At 34.3% G+C, this 25,152-nt stretch overlaps 2 protein-coding genes across 2 annotated transcripts; one reads left to right on the forward strand and one right to left on the reverse strand.

Moving 5' to 3' along the window:
- The first annotated feature begins 256 nt into the window (after nt 1-256).
- On the forward strand, nt 257-12,806 carry LOC137813573 (L-arabinokinase-like). Its single transcript, XM_068615906.1, has 29 exons — nt 257-471; nt 689-796; nt 1,210-1,278; nt 1,392-1,475; nt 2,076-2,152; nt 2,509-2,575; nt 3,361-3,418; nt 3,531-3,598; nt 3,679-3,741; nt 4,549-4,602; nt 4,701-4,803; nt 4,881-4,990; nt 5,088-5,207; nt 6,050-6,106; nt 6,253-6,419; nt 6,512-6,653; nt 6,924-7,007; nt 7,587-7,712; nt 7,921-8,051; nt 8,135-8,216; nt 8,480-8,567; nt 8,796-8,839; nt 8,956-9,051; nt 9,135-9,211; nt 10,654-10,851; nt 11,133-11,298; nt 11,672-11,743; nt 12,114-12,317; nt 12,529-12,806. The coding sequence occupies exons 1-29, from the start codon at nt 364-366 to the stop codon at nt 12,694-12,696; spliced, it is 2,991 nt and encodes a 996-aa protein (XP_068472007.1). The 5' UTR covers nt 257-363; the 3' UTR covers nt 12,697-12,806.
- A 5,290-nt stretch (nt 12,807-18,096) lies between these two features.
- Nucleotides 18,097-18,585, reverse strand: LOC137815527 (uncharacterized). Its single transcript, XM_068618642.1, has one exon. The coding sequence runs from the start codon at nt 18,583-18,585 to the stop codon at nt 18,097-18,099; it is 489 nt and encodes a 162-aa protein (XP_068474743.1).
- Between the last annotated feature and the right edge of the window lie 6,567 nt (nt 18,586-25,152).

The following is a 25,152-nucleotide window of genomic DNA, read 5'->3' on the forward strand; positions in this document are numbered from 1 at the left end:
ACTAATATATAATAACAGTTTATAAAATTCATTACAACACTTTAGAACTAATAATTATAAAATTCATTACAACACGGTTTACATTTTTTAAATAAACATTGTAGTTTACGTAAAATACAGAAACACAGTAGTTGTTACATTTTTAAAATTATGAAAATTGATGAAATATTTTATGAAAAGTAATAAAATTGAATAAAATAAATAATAATAATAGAAAAAGTGATTAATATGTGCTTGATTAATTAATAATTAATTATCCTTCATTCTTCATGGATAATATATAAACAGAAATTCATCATCTGAAACATACAAACTATCATTCTCTCTTGTGGGAGACTTTAAAAGAAGTTGAATCACTGCAAAATGAGGATCGAGGAAGAGAGTGATGGAGTCTCCGCTTCCACAAAGCACCTAGTATTTGCTTATTATGTTACTGGGCATGGTTTTGGCCATGCCACTCGAGTCACTGAGGTCTTTGTCTATATCAAGTCATTTTTTTATTAAATGGGTGCTTTATCACTCATTCTTAAAATTTGATTTTGTTTCTGTGTTTTTAGTTTTGGCCTTGATCATCTGGTATAAAATGAAAAAAAAAAAGTTTGAATTTTTCTGTGTCTCTGTTTTGTGGGGATAGTTTTTTCTTTTTCGTTTTGTTGTGATGTGAGTTTTTATTTGGATTGTATGCTAGGTGGTGCGGCATTTGATTCATGCGGGGCATGATGTTCACGTCGTCACTGGTGCTCCTGATTTCGTTTTCACCACTGAAATACAGTCTCCTCGATTGTTCATTCGCAAAGTGAGTTTGTTTGTTTGCTTATTTATCTATTTTCTTATCTTTAAGTTTCTTTGTAATGCTATCCGAAAGGCAGTGTTCATAATCTAGTTAATAATTGATATGATTGTTGAGGAAGAAGTAATATCTAAACGCATATGTATAACCTGTGGGTCGTAGCCTGTTCTTGTTGCTTGTGGTATATTCATGATTTTGATGAGAAAGGGTAGTTCTGTGCGATAAAAAAATGTTGTTTAAGGTTTGCTACTTGTTCTTCGGTGGAATTGCTTTTAGTGTCATGATGATCCCAATTGCAATAGATGACAACCCAGATCAGATCGAACTGTTTGTGAGAATTTTCATTTTGTATATAAGTACAATGCCTTAAAGAGACTGCTTTTAAAGTTCACGTTTGTTTATCCATCGGTGTAAAATAGGTGCTTTTGGATTGTGGAGCTGTTCAGGCAGATGCGTTGACTGTTGATCGCCTTGCTTCTCTGTCTAAGGTATGACAATGCCATTGCCTTTTGGATTGTTTATAGTTGTTGTGCTTTGAGGGAGATTCCTTAATGTTGTTTCTTTCTGTTACTTATCTCTTACTTGTTTGTGGTTATGTTAGTATTCTGAAACAGCAGTGAAGCCCCGTGCACAAATCTTGGCTCAAGAATCTGAGTGGCTGAACTCTGTCGAAGCTGACTTAGTGGTACAAGATATGTCCTCCCCGTTTTTATTTGAAGCAAAAGTGAAAGGGAAACTGATAACTAATTCATAATGCTTAGAATAACTTCTAACACATTAGTTTGGGCTTTTGAAAAAGCTAGTGTTATAAGGATGAGTACAAAATTGATTGTATGATAAAGATTTTATGTAACAGAAGTAATTTTGAATTTGATTTGATTATAATTATAAAAAAATAGGTTGTTTGGGTTTGTCTGTGCGAAAGTACCTTTTTCTGGAAAGATTACTTAGCATCTGTAAAAGAAATATGAACAGGACTTGTAAATTTTAAATTCAGCAAGATTCTTTTGTCTGTATGAACAGGACTTGTAAGTTTCCCTTTCTTTCTCACAACCTTTTCTCTTGTTCATCACCATTTTTTTCCAGAAATCTATTCCTATCTTCTAAGAAAAAGCTAAGATCTGATTATTTTCAGATTTTGCATTTTTTTCCCCAAAAGCTTATCCAAAAACCTTTAAATATTTTATGAATGTTTTTAGAAAGAACATGATTTTTTCCTCTACAAAAATAGAAGTTCTATATTATATACTTGGTGGATCCTTGTAAAACTAATACAAGAAAACAGGTCTCAGATGTTGTTCCTGTTGCATGTCGAGCAGCAGCCGATGCCGGCATTCGCTCCGTTTGTGTGACCAATTTCAGGTAACTTATGCAGACCTCAGTGCTTTCTTCTTCTTTTGTTTCTTACAGTATTTGGTTAAGGGAGGACCATCATGTGTAGGGAGCACATGAGCTATTTGCCTATGATTTCAGAAAATTTAGCTGACAAATATATTTTCATGAGTTTTATGTATTCTTTCATCATCATTTCATTCTGCCAAATGGTCGTCATACATCAATTTTAAGTTGATTATGGGGATAAGTATATACTTTCTACTTTATTGCCTTAGGTAGTCTTGCTGTAGTAATTGAAACTTTAAATGTACATTTATGTCCAAGAGCGATTGCTTTTGTTCAGTGCCCATATTTAGTCTCGTTCCATGTCTTTCGGATTTCAGTTGGGACTTCATCTATGCTGAATATGTCATGGCTGCTGGACTTCATCATCGTTCAATAGTTTGGGAGGTTACAAAATCTTCTTCATATAGCAAGTTATCTTGTTTCATATCTTTCTTTGTGGAGAGAAATGTTAGAAGTTGCCAATTCTCTGATTTGTCCAAGAATTTGGAATTTTGTATGCTCAGCATTTAATCACTTGTAAAACTTGTAACATATACTTAATTTTCCTTGTTACATTTTAATGTTTCTCAGCTATCAAGGTAACAGTCATGAAAGAATTCACAAATAAATTAATGCTTCATCTCTGCAATTTCCTCCACATTTCTTGAATGCATTACTAACTAGTAAATATCTCTCAAAATTTAATTGTTAAAATTTCATAGAAAATGGACTTAAGCTTAGCACAACATCACAAGCCAACCTGTAAGGTGATGTTTGCACTCACTTATATACTATAATTTGACCATATCTGTAGTCGATGTGGGATCTCTATCATATTCTCTCTTGTCTCGACATTTTGAATGTGAGACTAGATATTTGTATGGTGGTTCCCAATAGCAGATGGTATGATAGACTGAACAAACCTCGCTAGGATATACTTTGATAAAAATAGACTTATGTCAGCTATGTTTGTAGTTTCTAATGCTATGTGATATTGTTAAGATGCCCTGCAATGGCTTCAAATATGGCCTATTCTGTTTCTAACAATAACTATGAAGCATAACAATAAGCTGAATGGAAGTAAAACTTTTAAATGGACAATTATGCTCCTAGTTTTGTCCTTTATCACTTGTTATGGCTTTGTGCTTGAATCATGATAAATAAGTGTACCCCCATATACACTGCTGCAGATAGCGGAGGACTATTCACATTGTGAGTTCCTTATCCGCCTCCCGGGATATTGCCCAAGTAAGTCAATTTTTATATAATTTCATGGCAATAATCTAATATTAATTGAATATCCACTTATATGTGGTGATAGGAATGATTAAATAGAATTTGGTATCTCCAACTTTTGCAGTGCCTGCTTTTCGTGACATTATTGACGTCCCTCTCGTAGTAAGGAGATTGCACAAATCTGCAAAAGAGGTATACCTTACAAACCTCTATGAATTTTATGATACGATCATCTATCTCTTAATCCAAGCTTGTGATTTTTATTGTTGAAGGTGAGGAAGGAACTTGGGGTAACTGATGATGTGAAGCTAGTTATTCTCAACTTTGGTGGGCAGGTATCTAGTGCTCCTCTTTTAAGGACCAAACCTTGATTTTTTCTTGGGATGCATTGTAACAAATGCTTGCTATGTGTCTCTTTGAGCTTTCTTGTTATTATGTTGTTGTTCATGTACTTGAATTGTGGAATGCTATTGTAATGATATGTTTTGGTTGTGTGGGGTGCTTTAATTATCCCATCACAAGTATCAAACGCAAAACAGTGTGATGCCCCCATTCCTAATGTCGTTCTTCCAGTTTTTCTGCAATTATCTTCCCTTATGACCATCATTTTGACAGAACAGAAGTTTCAATTAAAATCTCATGATTATAAATCTGCTGTTACACTATGTGGTCACATACAGTCTTTAATACATTGTGGAGAGCTAACTCTACTAACAACTTATTAGAATTAACTAATTTAAAGCACTTGTATAATAATGAGTATTATGTATCACTCTTTCATTTATTTCAGTTATCATACCTGCGCTGATTATTTCCTCATGAAATTAATAATGTTCTTGATAGAACTGTGGGTACTCCTTTGTGTTCTATAAAATCAGCTGGGCATATATTCATGTGTTGTTCCAATTACCATTTCTGGCACTAACACAAATTCGTAATGAAGTTTAGAGTTCCTATAAAGATATTTTGCAGGATCTTTATATTGTCAATACTGATTTGTTATTGATCTCTTGTCATCTATTGACCATACACCTGTAAATTTTACACTTTTCTGGATTTTGGGGGCATGGAACTCTACTAATGGTTTGAAAGAGTCGCTCCCTTTTCGTCTTACTTCTGTATCTGTCATGTCTTGTCTCCAGCCATCAGGATTGAAGCTAAAGGTGGAATTCTTACCGCCTGGCTGGTTGTGTCTGGTACTTCTTCAACCAGTCTGCTATGTATCATTGTCTCATTTAAAATAATCATTTATCGTACTTGTGCATTATTGTGATGTCTTACTTCTATGATCCAGGTTTGTGGTGCTTCTAAGAGTGATGACCTTCCACCTAACTTTATGAAACTTGCTAAGGATGCATATACGCCTGACATTATTGCAGCATCTGACTGTATGCTTGGTCAGTATGAAGCACATATTGTCAAAACTAAAAATGGATTAAATGAAAGAGTTGCTAATCGCTGTTTGTTATTATAGGGAAAATTGGATATGGCACAGTTAGCGAGGCGTTGGCATACAAGTGTCCTTTTGTATTTGTACGAAGAGATTATTTCAATGAAGAACCTTTTTTGAGAAATATGCTTGAGGTAGTCTGACTTTCTCTATGTTAGTATTTTTTTTTTTTTGTTTTCTTCGATGTTATTTGTGTCGAGTACCTTACAAGTAATTATCTTTGTTTTTTAGCATTATCAATGTGGTGTTGAAATGATTAGGAGGGATTTACTGACTGGTCATTGGAGACCTTATCTTGAACGTGCAATAAGTTTGAAACCCAGCTATGAGGCAGGCATTAATGGTGGCGAGGTACTATTTTTTTATTAATCTACTCTTCAAAAACTATTACTTTGTGTAACTGTATATATTTATGCGACCTGTAAAATTTTCTTTTAACTATGAAGAGTTTGTGTGGAATAAAGGAACGGCTGGTCAATGACAGAAGTAGGGTATGGACTCATGTTGAAGAAATATAGTGTATAAGAATCAAGTTTATTTGTCTAAACTATTATATTAGGAATGATAGAAATTTCTAACCTTCCCTATTTGTTATCTCATGACCATAAAGTGTCTGTTTGAATAATGGAATGAATTGAAACTGTTTAAACGGAAAAACAAGATTTAGGGAAAAACATAGTTTTTCAAAAGTTAAAAGACCCCTGTGAGCAAAGAAAGTTTGCAATGGAGATACAAAGACAGTCGGAGCCCAAATTGGCTGAATCATGCACTTTTTTTACCAAAGGGCCTAGTTGTAGTGATACATATAAAGCTAATTCTTTGGTCCTCCTTTGTAACAACCTACACTAGAATTTTGAGTTAAAAATTCTTTAAGTTATCACTATTCTGAATTTATCTGATGAGTCATTACAACAATAAGACAGGTAATATTTAACCTAGCATTGTCATTTCCAGTAATTTTACTGCTCGGGGTAGATGGTTCAGCATCATGATCTGTTTTTGTAATTTAACTAAACATTAAAATGTTTATCTTTTTATTGGATTGTAATCATCAACCAATTAGTGTCTGGATATTTAAATTTTTCTAGGGTTGCTCCTTTCCCCACATTGATCATGTAGATCTATGTCATCATTGAGGTTTTTAATTATTCCAAAAGAAGTGATTATTTTTTATAAAACATTTGAAAATGTAGGTGGCAGCACGCATCCTGCAGGAGACAGCTTTGGGAAAAAATTATGCATCAGATAAGGTAAACAACTTCTGAATATAATTTTTTTGCATTGTTGGCTTTTTAAAATTTTTTTCCAGCCTTCGCTAACTTTGGTTTCACGAAGATATAGTGAAAATGATTAACAAATTTAATTTTCATTTCAATTTTGACTTAATAATGTGCAGCTTAGTGGGGCTAGAAGGTTGCGTGATGCCATAGTTCTTGGGTATCAACTCCAAAGGGCCTCTGGCCGAGATATTACAATCCCAGAATGGTATGCAACTGCTGAAGACCAGCTTGGGCACTCAACACCTGTTTCCCCTGTGGATGATGGAAGCTTTGCATTAAGCCCGTGGGTATCACCTCACTTTTTCAGGGGGTATAATTTTGTTGGCTGTTTCCTAATAACTGATAATATAACTCTCTCCTTTTTTGTTTCTTCAGGGACTTTGAAAACTTTGACATTCTTCATGGAGATGTGCAAGGACTTCCAGATACTATGGCATTCTTACGTAGCCTATCTGAATTAGAGGAGAAGCACAAAAGGCGGGAGCGTAAGGCTGCAGCCAGTCTCTTCAACTGGCAGGTGTTAATCATTTTGTGTGGTCAATCCATTATAAAATTCTTTCTTCTGGCCTAAGAGCTCTCAGTGGATACAAGCAATCCTTTTAGTGATTGAAATACTGACGAAATCGCATTACTATGACAACACACTTCATTATCTATTAAATTCAAATACTTTCTTTTGCTGTTTGTTCGCATTACTATGACAATACACTTCATTATCTATTAAATTCAAATACTTTCTTTTGCTGTTTGTTCTTTAACTTTTGATATTCTTCTATTCTCGTGACAGGAGGACATTTTTGTGACTAGAGCTCCTGGAAGGTTAGATGTTATGGGTGGTATTGCTGACTATTCTGGAAGTCTTGTCCTCCAGGTTGAATCAATCTCCTAAGGGTTTTAGTGTTCATTACATTTAGTTTCAACTGTTAACTTTTTTCACATACTTTAATGTTATTATAATACATTGTTGTAGACTTGAAGCTCTAAAGTTTAGTTTTAGTGAATCCAACTAATACACGCAGTATATGAATATGCTGTGTTACAAGTTTCTACTCCAAAAAAAATTTAAAGTGGGATCAGGTGTTGTTAGTTTGATCATGAACTTTTAGATTTCAGGATATATTATTGTTAGAGGTATCTTATCCCATTAGAAAATAGCAATTACTATCATTTTATATTTCTGACAAAATTTAATGAGAATTAGTTTAAAAAGCAAACACGGAAGTTCTAAAAAAGGAATACACACATAACATCGACGATAGGTTATAGTACTACTACTGTATTACATAACACTGCTACTACTACTACTAAAACTGAGATGTACAGTGCTAAACAATGACTGACGTTTCTTTATGATTGGTTTTGTCTGAAAATGTTACAGAACTGACAAAGTTAATCTGAAAACGACTACTCACTATGGCCTTTTTATTCTCTTTCTTTCACTCTTCTGTAGATGCCAATTAAGGAAGCCTGCCATGTCGCTTTGCAAAGAATCCATCCTAGTAAACATAGACTGTGGAAACATGCTGAGGCTCGGCAGAATGACAACGGGGGAAATCCAACTGCTGTCTTGCAAATTGTATGTTGGAGAACATTTGGAAATTTCTTTATACTATCAGTTAACATTGACAACTATTGATTGGAGTTTGTGTAACTATTAAGCTTGAGAAGTGAATAATGTTGATGATAAAATTACAAACATTAGCTGGATATCTTCGTGTCCTTGCAGTTTTTGCTGTAATAAGACTTTCTTATTGTGTGTTCTCAATGAATCTGGATCATGTCAGGTATCATATGGATCAGAATTGAGTAATCGAAGCCCAACATTTGACATGGATTTGTCTGATTTTATGGAAGAAGGCAAACCAATTACATATGAGAAAGCAAAGAGATACTTTGCTCAAGATCCTTCCCAAAAGTGGGTAGCACTTGTACATGATTTTATTATACGAATAAGGCATGTCTGGCATTCCATTGGGCTAATATGAATAACTATCACAGGTGGGCAGCATATGTGGCAGGGACAATTTTGGTCTTAATGACTGAATTGGGTGTTCAATTTGAAGATAGTATAAGCATGCTGGTACCTCCTGTTCTCAACCTGTGTTACTGATACTTCATTTTAGTTAACAATAAAATATCTTACTGAATGCTTATAGAATTCCCCAAGGGTGTTGATAACATTTTTGCCAATGATTTTCACATTCAACTCATTTCTGGATGGGAATATCTTGCCTCCTTTAGTGCAATGTTGAAACAGTTACCCTGGCCTATAATTGTGTCACTTACTCTATCTCCATATTTATTTTATATTCTAAGACGTATGCATTGTAAACAAATATGTAGGTTTCATCTGCAGTTCCAGAAGGGAAAGGTGTATCATCTTCTGCCTCTGTGGAGGTAGCTAGTATGTCTGCTATTGCAGCTGCTCATGGTAATTATTTTTGGTCATTTTATTGCTTCTTCTCATTGGGTAAAATTAATCTTCTAGGAAAAGTTGTTTCATAAAGCAGATCTCTTTCATCAATGGTTCATTCTCTTATATTGAAAAGAGAAACTTCTCTTTTTTTCTGATCTTGATACCGTTTTGGTGTTTACTGAATGCTTAAATAGATCCAGTTTTTGTCATGTGGGTAAATTAATTTCTCTGTTTGTAACTCAGGGTTGGATATCAGCCCAAGGGAACTGGCCATACTCTGCCAGAAGGTTAGACTTTATCCATAACTCTGATCCATTTTGATTTCCTGAGATTTTTTATTTTATCCTTAGCATGCATTGTCCACTAGATGTAATTTCTATCAATCTCTTCAAATTTTCATCAGGTGGAAAACCACATTGTAGGAGCTCCTTGTGGTGTCATGGACCAGATGGCTTCAGCATGTGGTGAAGCCAACAAACTACTTGCTATGGTTTGCCAGGTGTGCATCATTACAAGCTATCTAAAAATATATTTTCTTATTCTTTAGACACTATATCACGGTACTGCTCTTTATTGATGCAGCCTGCAGAGATTGTTGGTCTTGTTGACATTCCCAGCCATATCCGTTTCTGGGGAATTGATTCTGGAATAAGACACAGGTTGGTGGTCTATCATTGTTTACCAAATTTCCTGCATACATCTTTTTTCTGCTGAGACCATCTGTGTGGGTTTCACGTAATTAATAATTACACTTTTCGAGATAATGGGAGGCTACAATCAAAGATAGACTTCAACACACTTTGGTCTAACCATGTGGGTGTTGTTAGTCTTAAGAGACTGTAATTATTGGTTGTGTTAATAAAGCTAGAATTTTGGCTGTCTTTTGGGGAAATATGAGGAAACATGATGGCAAGATATTTTAACCACCACTCACCTGTGGTGCGACAATGGTGATAGATAGTTTATACTTGGATGAAGCTATTGGTACTAAACTCGACATCCATTATACAACAAGAGAGAGAGAGAGATGGGATTAAAGATATAAATAGTGAAAGTTTCTGCTACCCGAAGTTTTGTAAGGATTACACTTGACAGAGCAGCAGAAACAAAAGCCTTATCCCACTTATTGAGGTAGGCTAAATGAATCATATGACATTACTCGGTCTGGTTAAAGACCGAGAACACATCTCTTGACAACTTCTATGCCTTTTCTTAGGATTTAAAACAATGCAATCGACTTTCCTCATTAATGTCCTTCTTTTGCATGTGGCAAAACCACAACAAATTGTGTCATCTTTTCCTCAATCGATGCTACAATGATGTCTCCTTGTATGTAGTTGTTTTATGTCCATAAAAAACACATCCTTGATTATTCCCGTACCTCTCTCCTCACTCTCCTTTTGCCAGCTGCCCGTGCTGTTATGCCCACCTTCTCTATCTTGCTTTTCCACTTCAGCTGTTGACACATGGGTCACTTGATTCTTTCTTCTCTCATACAAACACCGGTCTTGTTTTGGGTCCAATCCCTTCTTCTATTTCTCCACTCCTTCTTCCATTCTCCTTTTATATAATTTCACTATGGACCTGGCTGTTATTAATGAACATTCACCTAGGATGAGTTTCTTGTTGATCAAGTGTAATAATATTAACAAAATTCATTAGGACCCCTGGGCTACAGCTCATGTCCCTTAATTATCCATTTATATTTGTTTCTGGCATTCTGCATAAACTGCCAACATCATTTCAAAATGGACTTTCTGCAATGTCTATGTACAATATGGCTCTATTTTTGTGTTTGTAAAGTTTTTCGATCTCATACATTTTTTTTATTGAATATTTTTGAACTTGTGGTATGTGTATATAACAAAAGTTTATGCTCAACTTGTAAGACATGCTAGGGTTTAATCTTTGATCTGTTTTCATGGTTTTTGTAATTGTAACTTCCATGAAGGTATGCCACTTTGATATATAAGAATATTTTGAGCCTTAACTCCATAAGCTTTTTGGATCGTTCTATGCTTTATCAAGAATATCCTGTTTTAGTCCTCCTTATTCTATCTTCAGCATGTTCATGAACTATCGTAATTGTGGTCTATTTCAGCGTTGGAGGTGCAGACTATGGTTCTGTTAGAATTGGCACCTTTATGGGTATGAAGATGATAAAGACCAAGGCTTTTGAGGAATTGTCCAAGAGTTGTGCTGCTAATGGGTTGAGCTATGATGAAGTGGAACAAGATGATCTAGAACTACTTAAACAAGAAGCCTCCTTAGATTACTTATGTAATTTGCCACCTCATAGGTAAATCCTTTTTTCTCCTTTCCATAAAATAGTTTATCATGAGTGGATTATTATGCCAAATAAATTAAATCTGCATATAGAACTACTTCAATTACTTAATAATAATCACCCTATGATTGCTAGTGCAATCGTAAAAATGGTCTCATTATCTGTTAATTGGATCATTATTATGCTTAACATTGTGTTGACCTTTTTAATTTCTTCATCAACTTTCCTTTTTAGATACTAGATCTAATCCTTACAATTTTGGACGTTAAGTATTATTCATTTTTGTTTTGCAGATTTGAGGGTCTATATGCTAAGTCTCTTCCCGATTCCATTGTTGGTGAGACATTTTTGAAGCAACTTAAAGATCATAATGATCCTGTCACTATTATTGATGACAACCGTACTTACGGAGTTAAAGCTCCCACAACGCATCCAATCTATGAAAACTTCCGAGTCAAGGTTAGGACTTTCTTAAAGCATTAAATAAGTAACTGATGATTTGTTCTAGTTGTTGCGTTCTTTTGCCCAATTATTATGTTCAAGTCTCAGTAAAACTCTGCTGTGGTAATTTTGTACTTGGAAAATTTATCTTTATACTTTTTTTTTGGAAAGTTAACTATGTAGTCAAGCCAATGTATAAGATTCTATAACTCTGTACATTTGAATACCTTCGTCATACCAAATCCACATTCTACAACAGACGATGACTCTTAAAACACATTTTTTTCATACGCGGTAACTTTCACCCGGTATCATGAAGCAATCATGTATCACATTTCCTGTAATAATTATTTGAATTTTAACTAGTTCTCTTCCATCATGTTGTGTGCAGACGTTCAAGGCACTTCTATCATCTGCATCTTCAACCTATCAGCTTACATCTTTAGGAGAATTGCTATATCAGGTACATCTACAGCTTCAGTTGATCAACCTACCGTACTAATTTTTGTCCACTGTTGAAGTTATAATGATACTGAAAAATAATTTTGGTGAACACATCGCTGATATTGGCTTTGGTTCCTATTTTTAGTATTTTAAACTAGACTTTTCTCCATATTATGAACCATTCACTTTCTTTTAACATGTGTATAACAGGAAGATTAGAATAGTTAGTTGAATGTCTACATTATTTAGTGTTAATTGGATAAAATGCAATTAACAGACTTATTACTCGTTTGATGGTTCCCTTTTTGAATATTAACTTCGGCTTTGGAACTGAAGAATACCAAACTACAAATGGGAAAAAGTAATTTAGTTTTAACTATTTTATGCAGTGCCACTACAGCTACAGTGCTTGTGGACTTGGCTCTGATGGAACAGATAGGCTTGTGCACTTAGTGCAAGAATTGCAACACAGTGCAGAATCTAAAGCTGAAGGTGGGACTTTATACGGAGGCAAGATAACTGGTGGTGGTTCAGGCGGAACAGTTTGTGTGATTGGTAGAAACTGTCTCAAGAGCAGTGAACACATTTTCGAGGTATTTATTTTATTGTGAATTTAATTTAATACAATATTGTAACTAAGAAATATTGAATATATCTTATGGATAGAAGACAACTTGGAAAATGAGGGACTCAAAGGAAACAATTTATTTAGGGAGTAAAAGCAAAATTTTCCTATTTACAAAAACTAAAAGCATGTTTAAACCAACTTTTTCTCACAGGAGATGCTGTTTTGTTTTGATGCAGGTTCAGCAGAGATACAAGAAAGCTACTGGTTATTTGCCTTTTATTTTTGAGGGTTCATCACCAGGTGCTGGAAAATTTGGGTACCTCAGAATACACCGTCGAGCTACCTCCAAAAAGGCTAATACAGGTGAGGATGCTGCTGCAGTCACGCTGGAAAATAGCAGTTGATCATGGCTTATATATACCTTATGAATTTTTACTTTCACCATCTTCCCCGGAACATGTACAGTATGCTTGATTTTTGAACCATTTCAATCTATTATTTAACATTCGCACTATCTTTTTTATGTTAGAATCTGTAGATTGTGAATAAATAATCCACAAAACATAATTGTGAATTTTTATTAAATAATCAAAATTCCAACAAAATGAAGGCAGCAGAAGATAAGTATCATACTATAGCTTATACTGGACGCTAGTTAACTGACATTGTATCGTCTTTTGCTCTCAGTATCTGTTATCTTCCGCTCTCTGTCGTCTCTTTGTCATAGAAGATGTTTTTTTTTATCAAGTTTGGAAATGATGTAACAACATTATGGTTCTTTGGCTTGTTCATTTGGTCTCAACTCCTATATGGCAAAACATCTAGATGGATAAAACGGAAGAGATTTGGAATGATTTAAAAAATAGGGGTTTTTTCAAGATAATTTTTTGAGAATTTTAGAGCTGCAGATGGAGGCTTAATCTGTGAAATAAGGAGATTTCACGGTGATAGAAGTCTTTAATAAATTAGGAGTTTTATGGGATGGTAATTTTAGGTTTGAAGATCACTTAAGAAACTGAATATTGAATGTAATTTTAAGAAAGAGTGAATGAATATAAAAACTTGTGTGTGGTTCTTCTTTTTTCTCATTTTATATTTCGGTAATTAAATTTTAAGTGTTTCTTGGTTGTTGAGAAATTCAACTGATTAAATGTGTGATTTGGTAAAAATTAACTGATTAAAATTTCTATTTTCTATTAGTTTATAATATTTTCAATTTGTTTTCTAGATTTTAATATGTTGGTTCTTTTTTAAGAATTTCATTTTAGATTTTAAAGAAAACTTTTAAAATTTCATTTCACTCTCTTCTCGAACTCAGTTTATATTTCTAACAAGTGTGAAGACCATTCTCTACAATTTCTAAGGAGTTTGAATGATTAATATAATAACATCAGGTTTCATGTTCTTTTAATAGACTCTATACCTTTTATCACTATTTTTTTTCCTAATATAGCTCAAATGAACCAATACCTTTTATCATTAATTTTTTCCCTAATGTAGCTTAACAAGAAAGATAGGTTATGGGAAACAATTTTCTCATTGGATTGATACCAAGATTAATGTTGCAATTGTCTGACTATCATGCACCCACTATGGTAGATCAAGTCAGGAAACATGGTTTTTCTTCAAATTATGAAAACAAGAATTCCAAGAATACAATAAATAAGAAGATTTGCGTTTAATGTGGTAAGAATGACCACAAGAATCACAGATACTCACCTAAACATATATATTACAATGGAAAGAGTAATTGTTAGAGTAAAAATGACCTCCTAAATATTTTGATTATATGCTAAAACAAAACAAGCTTTTAGTACTTAAAATACATGAAACAACTACCTTTTACAAACACTTATTAGACACAAATGCATATACTTCATTTAACAGATGATAGAGCCAAGTTTCACTGATAAGTTGATTTAAGATCATTTAGACGATAAGTGCAAACCAAAATTTTAAGTTTACATGAATGAATTGTAGAAATTAATTAAAGGAAATAACAGAAGACAAAAGGTTGTAGAAACTGATTGAAATTAATTGCACGAAATTGTAAAACTGTTGAACTAATTCATTTATTTTGATTTACTTCAATAATATGTATAATAAAATTACAATTACTGAAAGCTATAAAATAGGAATATTAACAGTTCTGTAAACTGACCATTAATGCAATAATAACGGTAAATGATTTAAGGGTAATAAAATTTGAATTAATAATCAATATTTAAGGCTAATAAAATCTGAATTAATAACCAACATTCTTCTTTAATTCTGATTTGAAACAACCTTCATGCCCAAAAGATATCTTAACTTGATGAAAATATCGATCTTTAATGGCTTAGTGAGAATATTTGCATCTGATCTTTTGATCTACAGTATTATAATTTGATCATGTTCTTCCCAACTTGGTCTCGCTGGAAGTGATATCAAAGATCAATGTGTTTACTTCTTTGATGAAAAAACAGATTCTTTGCAAGATTAATTGTAGAGACATTATCAACATAAATCTTAATTGGAATTAAAACCAACTTGAGTCATGATATTGCTAAGCCAAACTGATTGACACTTGCTGCTGCTACATACTCAGCTTCATAAGTAGATAATGCAACAATTGACTATTTCTTTGATGACCATAAGCAAACAGTCTTTCCGATCATAAAACAATGACCACTAATGCTCTTCCTCTTGTCTGAATCTCCACCCTAATCACTGTGAGTATCCGACAATCTCAATCTTCTTAGATGAAAAATAAAATAGACCAAAAGCTGTAGTACCTTTGATGTAGCGCATAATTCTCTTTACAACTTGTAAATGAACTTGTCGAGGTGACTCCATTTATCGACTGACCAATCCCACAACATAACATATGTCGGGTCTAGTACACGTGAGATATCTAAGTCTCCCAACAATCTGCTTAAAGTATGTTGCATCTACAGTTCGCTCATCACCTTCCTTTGTAAGCTTAATTCCAGTTTCAATTGTAGTCTTAACTGGGTTTGAATCCTCCATCTTAAACTTCTTTAAAAACTCAGTAGCAAATTTCCTCTGATGAATGAAGATTCCATCGTCTCCTTGGATGACTTCAATGCCCAAAAAGTAGGACATAAGACTGAGATCAGTCATCTCAAATTCCTTCATCATGATATGCTTGAAGTCACCAATCATTTTGAGATTACTTCCTGTAAAAATCATATAATCAACATAAAGACATAAAATTAGCAAATCTCCATAATCATTAGTCTTTACATAAAGACCATGATCTGATGCACATTTTTTTGAATCCAGTGGCATGAAGAAATGAATTAATCCTTTTATTCCAAGCTCTTGGTGCCTGTTTTAGACCATATAAAGCCTTAGTTAGTCTATACACCTTCTCCTCTTTGCCAGATTGTATGAAACCCGACGACTACTTTACATAAACCTCTTCATCAAGTGGGCCGTTTAGAAACGCAGACTTGACGTCCATTTGGTGAATTTTCCATTGCCTTTGTGCAGCTAAAGCAATGATTAATCTCACTGTTTCCATTCGAGCTACAAGAGAAAATATTTCTTCGTAATCATAGCCTTCTCTTTGCTCTAATCCCTTTGCCACCAACCTTGCCTTGTATCTATCAATCTCACCATTTGCTTTCACTTTAATCTTGTACACCCACTTCACATCAATTGCTTTGTGTCCTTTTGGAAGATCAGTGAGCTGCCATGTATTGTTTTTCTCAATCACCATCAATTCTACATTTATAGCCTATTTCCATTTGGGGTGTTGAATGATATCTGCAAGTCTCACGGGTTCTGAATCTGCAAGAAAAGCAAAGTGAACCAAATCTCCATTGTCATCGACTTCATCATCAAGATTTACTTCACAATCTTGAAGGTGTACAGGTTGTCGTTGCTGCCTTCTTAGTTGCTCCATCATAGTTGCAATTGGAGCTGCAACTTCAGGTTGAACTGCAGGTGCTTCAAGAGTGACTCCATCTTCCACATCATCGTTTAAAATGTAAATATATCGTTTTTTTGAATCCATTTCAGCAGCTGCATTCCATTGCCATTCCTCATCTTCGGCAAATGTAACATCACGACTGACAATCACCTTCTTTGTCAATGGATTGTACTGTTTGTATCCCCCATGCTTATATCCAATGAAAATGGTATTCACTGCCTTATCATCTAACTTCGATCTTCCTGCCTTGGGGACATGAGCATAAGTAATTGACCTAAATACCTTCAAGTGTTGCACATTGGGTTTGAATCTGCTCCATGCCTCAATCAGAGTTGTGTTAGGAACACTCTGAGTGGGTGATTTGTTTATCAAATATACCGCACATGTTACAGCCTCAGCCCAAAAATAATTTAGCATACCTTTCGCTTTAAGCATGCTCCTCGCCATGTCCATGATTGTTCTATTCTTTCTCTCGGCAACTCCGTTGTGTTGAGGTGTGTAGGGACATGTTATGTTATGCTGCAACCCAAGTTCTTCACAGTGCCTCTTGAACTCATTAGACTTGTACTCACCCCCTCCATCACTATGCACCATCTTAATTAGTCTGCCACTCTGTCTTTCAACAAATGCTTTAAATATTTTAAAGCACTGAAATACCTCATCCTTGCTTTTCCATAGATAAATCCAGGTTTTCCTTGGAAAATCATAAATAAAGGGTAAAAAATACTTATTAGCTCCAATTGATGATATGTTCATCGGGCCACAAACATCTATATGAACAAGCTCCAAAGGAAATTTCGCATGCCAAGGCTCCTTAACAAATGGTATCTTGTGATTCTTTCCAAAAAGGCAAGCCTCACACAATTGATCAGGATGATGAATATGGGGTAAACTACTCACTAAATTTCGTTTGGAAAGATTTTCCAAACTCTGAAAATTTAAGTGTTCAAAGCGTAAATGCCACAACCACGATTCATTACTCACTATTGCATTCAAGCACTTGAAATCACCCATATGAAGATCTACTGGAAACATGTGGTTTTTTTGATAAAAAGGTTTTAAGAATCAAACTACCTTTTTTTTTATCAAAAAATGAGAATTATTTTTCAACTATGTGCATCACGTAACCCTTTTCGGCCAGCTGTCCCATACTCAACAAATTACTTTTCATATAAGGTACATAGAAAACATCATAGATGTATCTCTGATCACCATTCTTCAATGTGATAAGAATTCGCCCTTTTCCAGTCACCGAAACGAACCTGCCATCACCGAATTTCACTTTTGTGCGAAATGAGTCATCCAAATATGCAAACAGATCCTTCTGACCACACATATGATTAGTGCAACCTGTATCCAAATACCAAGTCTGATTGTTTGGAGTTTCATTTGATGTGGCTGCCATTAGTACTACATGATCCTCTTTATTTTGTTCGCGATTACTATCTTCTTGAGCACAATTGGCAACATGATTATCACCTTTTGATCTGCACTCATTTTCATAATGGTCGCGTTTATGGCAGTTATAACACTCCACATTTGATTTATTATACATGCTTCCTCGTCCTCCGCGACCACGCCCTTCGCGCTAAGAGTTATTTGAACTTGGATTATGATTGGAACCAATGTTGTTTTGCTCAACACCTCCATGATTCTGGCCACCAGGACCTTTGCTGGAATAGCTACCACCATGTCCCCGTCCTCTGCCTCGTGAACTACTGTGTTTATGATAGGAGCTACCAATTGAGGCTTGTGATTGTAAAGCCTGTTCAATTGGTTTTTCAATCTTATTGTCATTCATCCGTTGCTCATGCGCTCGTAGGAAATCAGACAATAACCTTACTGTCATTGTTGAAATGCCATTGGCCTATTCAATTGTGGCAACAACATGTTCAAATTTGGGATTTAAAGATCTCAAAATCTTCTCCACCTTTGCCTGCTCCGAATGTGTTTCACCATTGGTCTTCATCTGATTTATCAAGGCAAGAACTTTATTTATATATACATCAACATCCTTTGTGATTTCCATCTGCAGCAGTTCATATTGGCGTCTTAAGGTTTGAAGACGCACCCTCTTGATCATGTCATCACCTTTATAATTGGTTGACAAAATGATCCAAGCCTCACTTGCAGTTGTTGCTCCTTCTATATGCTCAAACGTCTCATCATTCATCCCTTGATGGATGAGATACAAAGCCTTCTTGTCCTTCTTCTTTTGGTCACGATGCGCTACTCGTTGTGCCTCATTTGCATTATCAGCTAATGCAGACACTCCACTCTTAACGACATCCCATAACTCATGATAATCAAACAAAACTCTCATCTGCACACACCACTGATTGTAATTTTTTTCCATTAAGGATAGAGACTGATAATTAGGTAAAGTTCATGATAACAGACTGACTCTGATACCAGTTGTAGAAACTAATTGAAGGAAATAACAGAAGACAAAAGGTTGTAGAAACTGATTGAACGTAATTGCACAAAATTGCAAAATTGATGAACTGATTCATTCATTTTGATATACTTCAATACTATATATAATTAAATTACAATTACTGGAAGTTATAAAATAGGATTATTAACAGTCATGTAAACTGACCATTAATGCAATAATAACAGTAAATAATTTAAGGATGATAAAATCTGAATTAATAACCAACATTTAAGGATAATAAAATATGAATTAATAACCAACATGAATAATATTTCAAAGCTTAAGTATGAAGAACAAAGAAATTCTTCTACGTTTGTCCCAAGATCTACGTCAAGCAACAACGTTCAAAAATACCTTGGGATATGAGCTAAACTTGAAATGACCACCAAGTTCTTTGATACGACTTGTTTCAACTATAACTTAGTTGTCTATCTTGTATGACGTGCACTTTTAACTAATGTTTGGTGTAAAAGGATCTGCTACTAAGGAAGATAAGTACTGCCAACTATTAAAGAGGTTGTGTAAAGAAGAGACGAAAATTTAATACTCAATGCCATGCCTTTAATGCTTCTCAATATAAGAGTTATCATATGATATTGAAAGAAGAAAGAAAACAACGAAAAAAGTTTAAAGCTACTCAATAACCAAAAAGGGAATGCAATGAATACTTTCCTAAAGCCTATAAGATAAGATTCAAAGAAAAGAACAGAAGATAGTGAACCATACTTTGCAAGTGTTGAAACTCTCTGAATTTTTCTTATGCCTTAAAGCTTTGTAAGAACATTGTTCGTGTTCATTCTTGCCAACTAGCATTGGTGCAAAAAAGGTTAAAAACGGTGACTATTTTAACTATAAAATGACTGCTTTCTAGCCGTCTTTGATCAACGTGTAGTTTTATGTCCCAAAGCAAAGAAGGCGGTTATTTAGTCGCCTTCTTAGATTCAAACAAAAAAGACAACTATTTTCCTTAGTCGCCCTTACAAACCATTGCAGAGCATCTAAAAAAGAGACTATGGTAAATAGTCGCCCTTGTAGATGGTAATTTTTTTTAGTATATTCTTTTTAATGGTAATTTCCATCTAAATTGACCTGTTTCAATTATAACCCAACCACACAAATAAATAAATTCAGAAAATCAAATTATATATATTGATAAAAGTGTATTACAAACACTAATAACATATATCATTACCTATATTTCTATCTATCTAAATTATAAATCCTAAACCCCCCTAAAAATATAAAACACCACCAACCTTGTGCGTGAAGGCAACGGTGGTGGTGAACAACAACGGTGACAGAGCAAATGGGGGCACAACGAAAACCCAAAGAATAACGTTGAAGGAAATGAAATAGTAGGAATGGTGACCTTCACAACAATGGTAGAAAAGAAACAAATAAGAGAAAAAAAAACAAAAAGCAATGGTGAAGAAGAAGTAGAGAGCTCGAAAGCAACTTACCCTATGACACAAAGAAGACAATGGCTCGAGGAAAACGAAGAAGAAGCACAAAGAAGAAGAGGAAAACGAAGCACCAAGACAAAGAAAATATGAAAAAGCGTAACTGGTGTGCTATGAGTTAGGATAAAAAAAGACTCTACAAGGGTGGCTATGAGAAAAATTACAACAAAGCACTTAGTGTAAGAAGGCGCCTATGAGGTAAAACCGCCCTCTTAGGCGAAACACTTTGTTGTAAGAAGGCGGCTTTACCTCACAACCATTTTCTTACACGAAACGCTTTGTTGTAAGAAGGTGGTTTTACCTCATAGCCGCCTTTATAGAGTAATTTAATTTAAAAAATGCCATCACGTTTTGAAGGACAACGTCTGACTGTAAAAGTGCCTTTAATGTAGTGTCGAAAAAAGTGTTTTTTGCACTAGTGTAGTTGAGATAGCTCAAACCTTGTATACGTTGAAATACACTACACTCTCTAATAATAAAAACTAGTGATTTTTTTTATAATTTAGTTCTTGTAATTGTGTTGAGCCAGAAGTGACTAGTGTAAAAAATACTTAGTGTTGAGTCAAGAGTTGTTAGTGTCAAGAAGACTCAATATTGAGACTGGAGTAGCTAGTGTTAGGAATACTTAATGTTACCTAGGAATGGCTTGATAAAGAAGTACTCAATTGTACTTTGAAGGGGTAGACTGATTAGTAGAACTTGACTGGTTGGTCCGGAATTGAACATAGTTTGTGAGACCAGACAAACTAGTATAAAAGTACGAAGTGTCTGTTATTTCCTTAATCTTTTACATTGCATGTTATTCTACTAATTAACTAGCCAAAGAAGGAAGGATAAATTAAATTTGATCTTGCAAATATTTCTCAAATCTTTTATTTATACTTATATTGTTTGACAACACCGAATAAATGATATCAATGAAAAACTACAAATTTTTTGAAACAAAGTTCAACCCTCTCTTCTTGTTTTTTTTTTTTTTTTTCATAATTGGTGTCAAAGCTCAAACCTTTAAAGGATTTAGCGCTTGAAAATGTTAGAGGAAAAATATTCTTTTCGCAAGCATGGATCCATAACTGATCGCTGAAGGAACTTTGCTATCCAAACCTCCCACATTTCTTGGAGAAGACTTTCCATACTCAAAAGATAGAATGGAAATGTACACAAAATACACACATTATCAGTTGTGAAAAATCATTATCAAAGAAAATATAAAAATCACATCTTTGTAATAGGACTAGGATGAGGAAGACTATAACAAGATATAGCTTAACAACAAAGCTAGGTATACGCTTATATGTGAACTTTCCATAAACGAATACGAGAAAATGTGTAGATTAAAAACTACAAAGGAGATTTGGGATTTTGTAGTGGTTTAGTATGAATGAAATGGAGATGTTTAGCTCCAAAAAGCAGTAACTCTTGTAAATATTAGTCCTTCACCATGGAGGAGGAAGAAAGCGTGGATGTCATGTTTGGAAGAATGCATTCCAAAATGGTATAGAAGCGTTGGGACAAAGCTTCTCCAAACCTCAGATAAATTTGAAGTTGTTAGACAACATGCCCAAGATCTTGAAACCCAAAACAACAACCATCATTATTGAGCAATTTTCTTCTAGAAAGTGGTTCAAAAGAGGAAAGGGCGATAACACTTTATTAAGGAACGAATACAAAAAAGAATTTCTAATAGGTTAAGTTTATGTAGATGATATAATTTTTGATGATACTAATGAGTCCTTGTGCAAGGAGTTTTCTAAGTTGTTGCAGGGAGAATTTGAAATGAGCCTGATGAGGGAGAACTTAAGTTCTTTCTAGACCTCCAAATTCGTCAAAGAGAAAGAGAGATCATTATTCATAAGCAAAAATACATAAAGGAGATGCTAAAAAAGTTCAACATTTCAGACGCAAAGCCAATGAAGAAACCCATGCATACATATGAAATCAAGTAAGGATTAAAATGGTATGAAAGTAGATTAGACGATCTACAAAGGTATGATTGGCATTATACTCTATCTTACTTGTAGTGGGTATGACATTATAATGTCTACCTATGTGTAAAAAATTTCAGTCAGATCCTAAGGAATCTCATCTAAAAAATTGTAAAATGAATATTTTGATATCTTGTGGAAACCACTAATTTGTGTTTGTGTTACAATAAAGATATTAGTTTCAGGTTAGAAGGGTTCAAAAGAGAAAAAGTGGAAGTTGCCAATTCCTTGGACCATGTTTCATAACTTAGTCAAGCAAGAAACAAAACTCAATTGCTCTAAGCAAAATACATGTCAACTGTAGGGTACTACTTTTAACTATCGTGGGTTAAATATTAACTTGAGGATTAATCTAGTTTTCAAAATAATATACACGTATATTGTAATAATACTAGTGCAACCAATTTATCTAAGAACCCAATGAAACATTCAAAGGCCAAGCATATAGAAATGAAATATTACTTCATTCATGATTAGGTTTAAAAACCTGTTTTTGAATCAAAATTTGTTAAGACAAATCACTAATGAGCTGATATTTTCATCAAATGCTACCTATTGAAATATTTAATTTTATTAAAACAAATTTGAACTTGATTGAATTTGAAAACGATTAATTGGTCCAACAATACTAGCCATACGTGTGAGATTATGTAGATGAAGCTTAAACTTTCTCTGTTATTCATCCTCTAAAATATGCTAGTGATAATTAAATGATCAGAGAATGAGTCAAGACAGGTGTTCATATTTTCCAAGCGCCATTTATTAGAGGAACGTGGAAAGAAAATAGATTGATTGTTGATAGTGACACAGTCTCCCAAAAGGAAAGGAATGCAAAATTGAAACAAGTCTTAAATTCCATTAAAAGGGGAGGTTTTTCCATTCTTATTTCTGAATTGAAGAAGAAGAAAATGGCATCCAAAGGGAAAATGGTTGGTTGCACAAAGACCGGTGATTTCAGAAGAAAGCGTCACAATGTTAAGACACTAGATGATTTAGTCTCTATTAGACTATCTAATGCCCATTGGAACATTTTGATTATAAAAAACATTATAAGATATGTTACATTTTTTAACAAAGCTACTTTATGTGCAAACTTAAACAAAAATACACTAGTCCTCTTTGAATTACAAACACTACAAGTCAGAACACCCTCTGACTGTAGACAACAGTACCTTTCAAGTTTGACAAATATGAAATGAAATACAAGTAAGAATAGGAAAGATCACACCTGATACAAAAGGATTATAGCAGTTCCTATTCCACTCTTAACCAAAGCAAATCCTAAAGCAATCTTGCAATCTTGGAAAACTTTTAATCTTTTTGGTAATCTGACCTCTCTTATTTTTTAGAGATGTAAACACCAACTATATAGCCTAAAAAATAGCCATTTTAGACTTTCAATCAGGGGCCAAAACAAATTTGAATAATGAAAAATAGATTTAACAGACTTAACCAATTATGTTAAGATTTTTAAAAGACAATCGATTGAAAGTTTGATTCAACCGATTGAATTGGCCTTGACTGTGAGGTCAACCAATTTCAGCCTTTTCAAATCCTTTCCAAAATCACCAAGTGTAAAACAACCGATTGAAACGAAAAATCAATAGGTTGTTTTCCACTACTTTGAAAGAACTTGATTGATTTAGTTTTGGATTAAGCTAAGAGTGGATTGACAAATTCTAATATACCCAGAACCTATGCCCACAAGCAGCAACGTTGTCTTCAAGCAATCTTGATGGATTTGGAGACATCAAAGCTTCAAGTTAACATATTAAGGAAATAATAATTATAAAATTATATGCAATTATTGTATGCAATATTTGACGATATTGTACCCAATTATATGCAATTAATTTAATAATTATAGAATCTCATGATTAGTATCCTACCTAATTAGATTGTAATTTGGGAGAGAGAAACTCCCTATATATTTCCTATACATGACTGATGTAATATACACATAAGAGAATAAGAAACATCTTTTCTTCTTACCATTTTTTATCATTTTCTTATATGGTATCAGAGCCATTTCGAGCCTATCCTAGCGAGTATTTGTTGGGTTTATCAGTCCACCCGCTATCGGGCCGTTACCGGACCACCCATAACATATATCTCCACGCACGAGTTGGTAGCCTCGGCGTGAGGGGGTGTGTTGGAAATCCCACATCGACTAGAGATAAGGACATTTCATAATATATAAATGGGTGCAAACCTCACCCCTATGAGCCGGTTTTATGGGGTTGAGTTAGGCTTAAAGCCCATTTCTTAATATGGTATCTGACACGTTTGTTAGCTCTGCAGGTCTGCTTGCCCATAACTCCTCTTCTAATTCTGCTTTTACGAAACCATGGATTTTGGATAGCGGAGCAACCCATCACATTGCATCTGATTCACAATTTTTCACACACACTTCATCATCATTTATTTCAAATGTTAATCTGCCCACAGGCTCAACTGCGCCCATCTCATCTACAGGCACAATTAAATTCAATGACAAAATCACTCTCAAAGATGTTCTTTGTGTTCCTTCTTTTAATTTAAATCTCATGTCCATTAGTAAGATAACCAGTTCACTAAATTGTTGTGTCGTTTTTACTCCACATGGTTGCGTTTTACAGGACTTGGCTACGGGGAGGATGATTGGCTCGGGTAAACAACACGCAGGCTTATACTACATGTCCCCTCTTCCAAACCAAGCCCACGCATCTCAAATATCGACCGATCCTGATTTATGGCATAAGCGCCTTGGACATCCTTCTCCAGCGTGTCTACAACTTGTATCTTCCCTACTACCTATCCCTATCAGTAAAAATCTCATTCCCATTCATAATCATTGTAGTATTTGTCCCAAAGCTAAACAGACAAGGCTACCCTTTCCTTTAAGCACAATAAAATCTCATTCTCCATTTAATCTATTGCATTGTGACATTTGGGGTCCTCATAAAACCCCAACTCATTTTGGAAAACGTTTTTTTCTCACTATAGTCGATGACTATACTAGATGTACTTGGCTATTTCTTATGAATCACAAATCTGAAACC

The sequence above is a fragment of the Phaseolus vulgaris genome, chromosome 1 (genome assembly GCF_000499845.2).
Source record: "Phaseolus vulgaris cultivar G19833 chromosome 1, P. vulgaris v2.0, whole genome shotgun sequence".
Taxonomy (NCBI): Eukaryota; Viridiplantae; Streptophyta; class Magnoliopsida; order Fabales; family Fabaceae; genus Phaseolus; species Phaseolus vulgaris.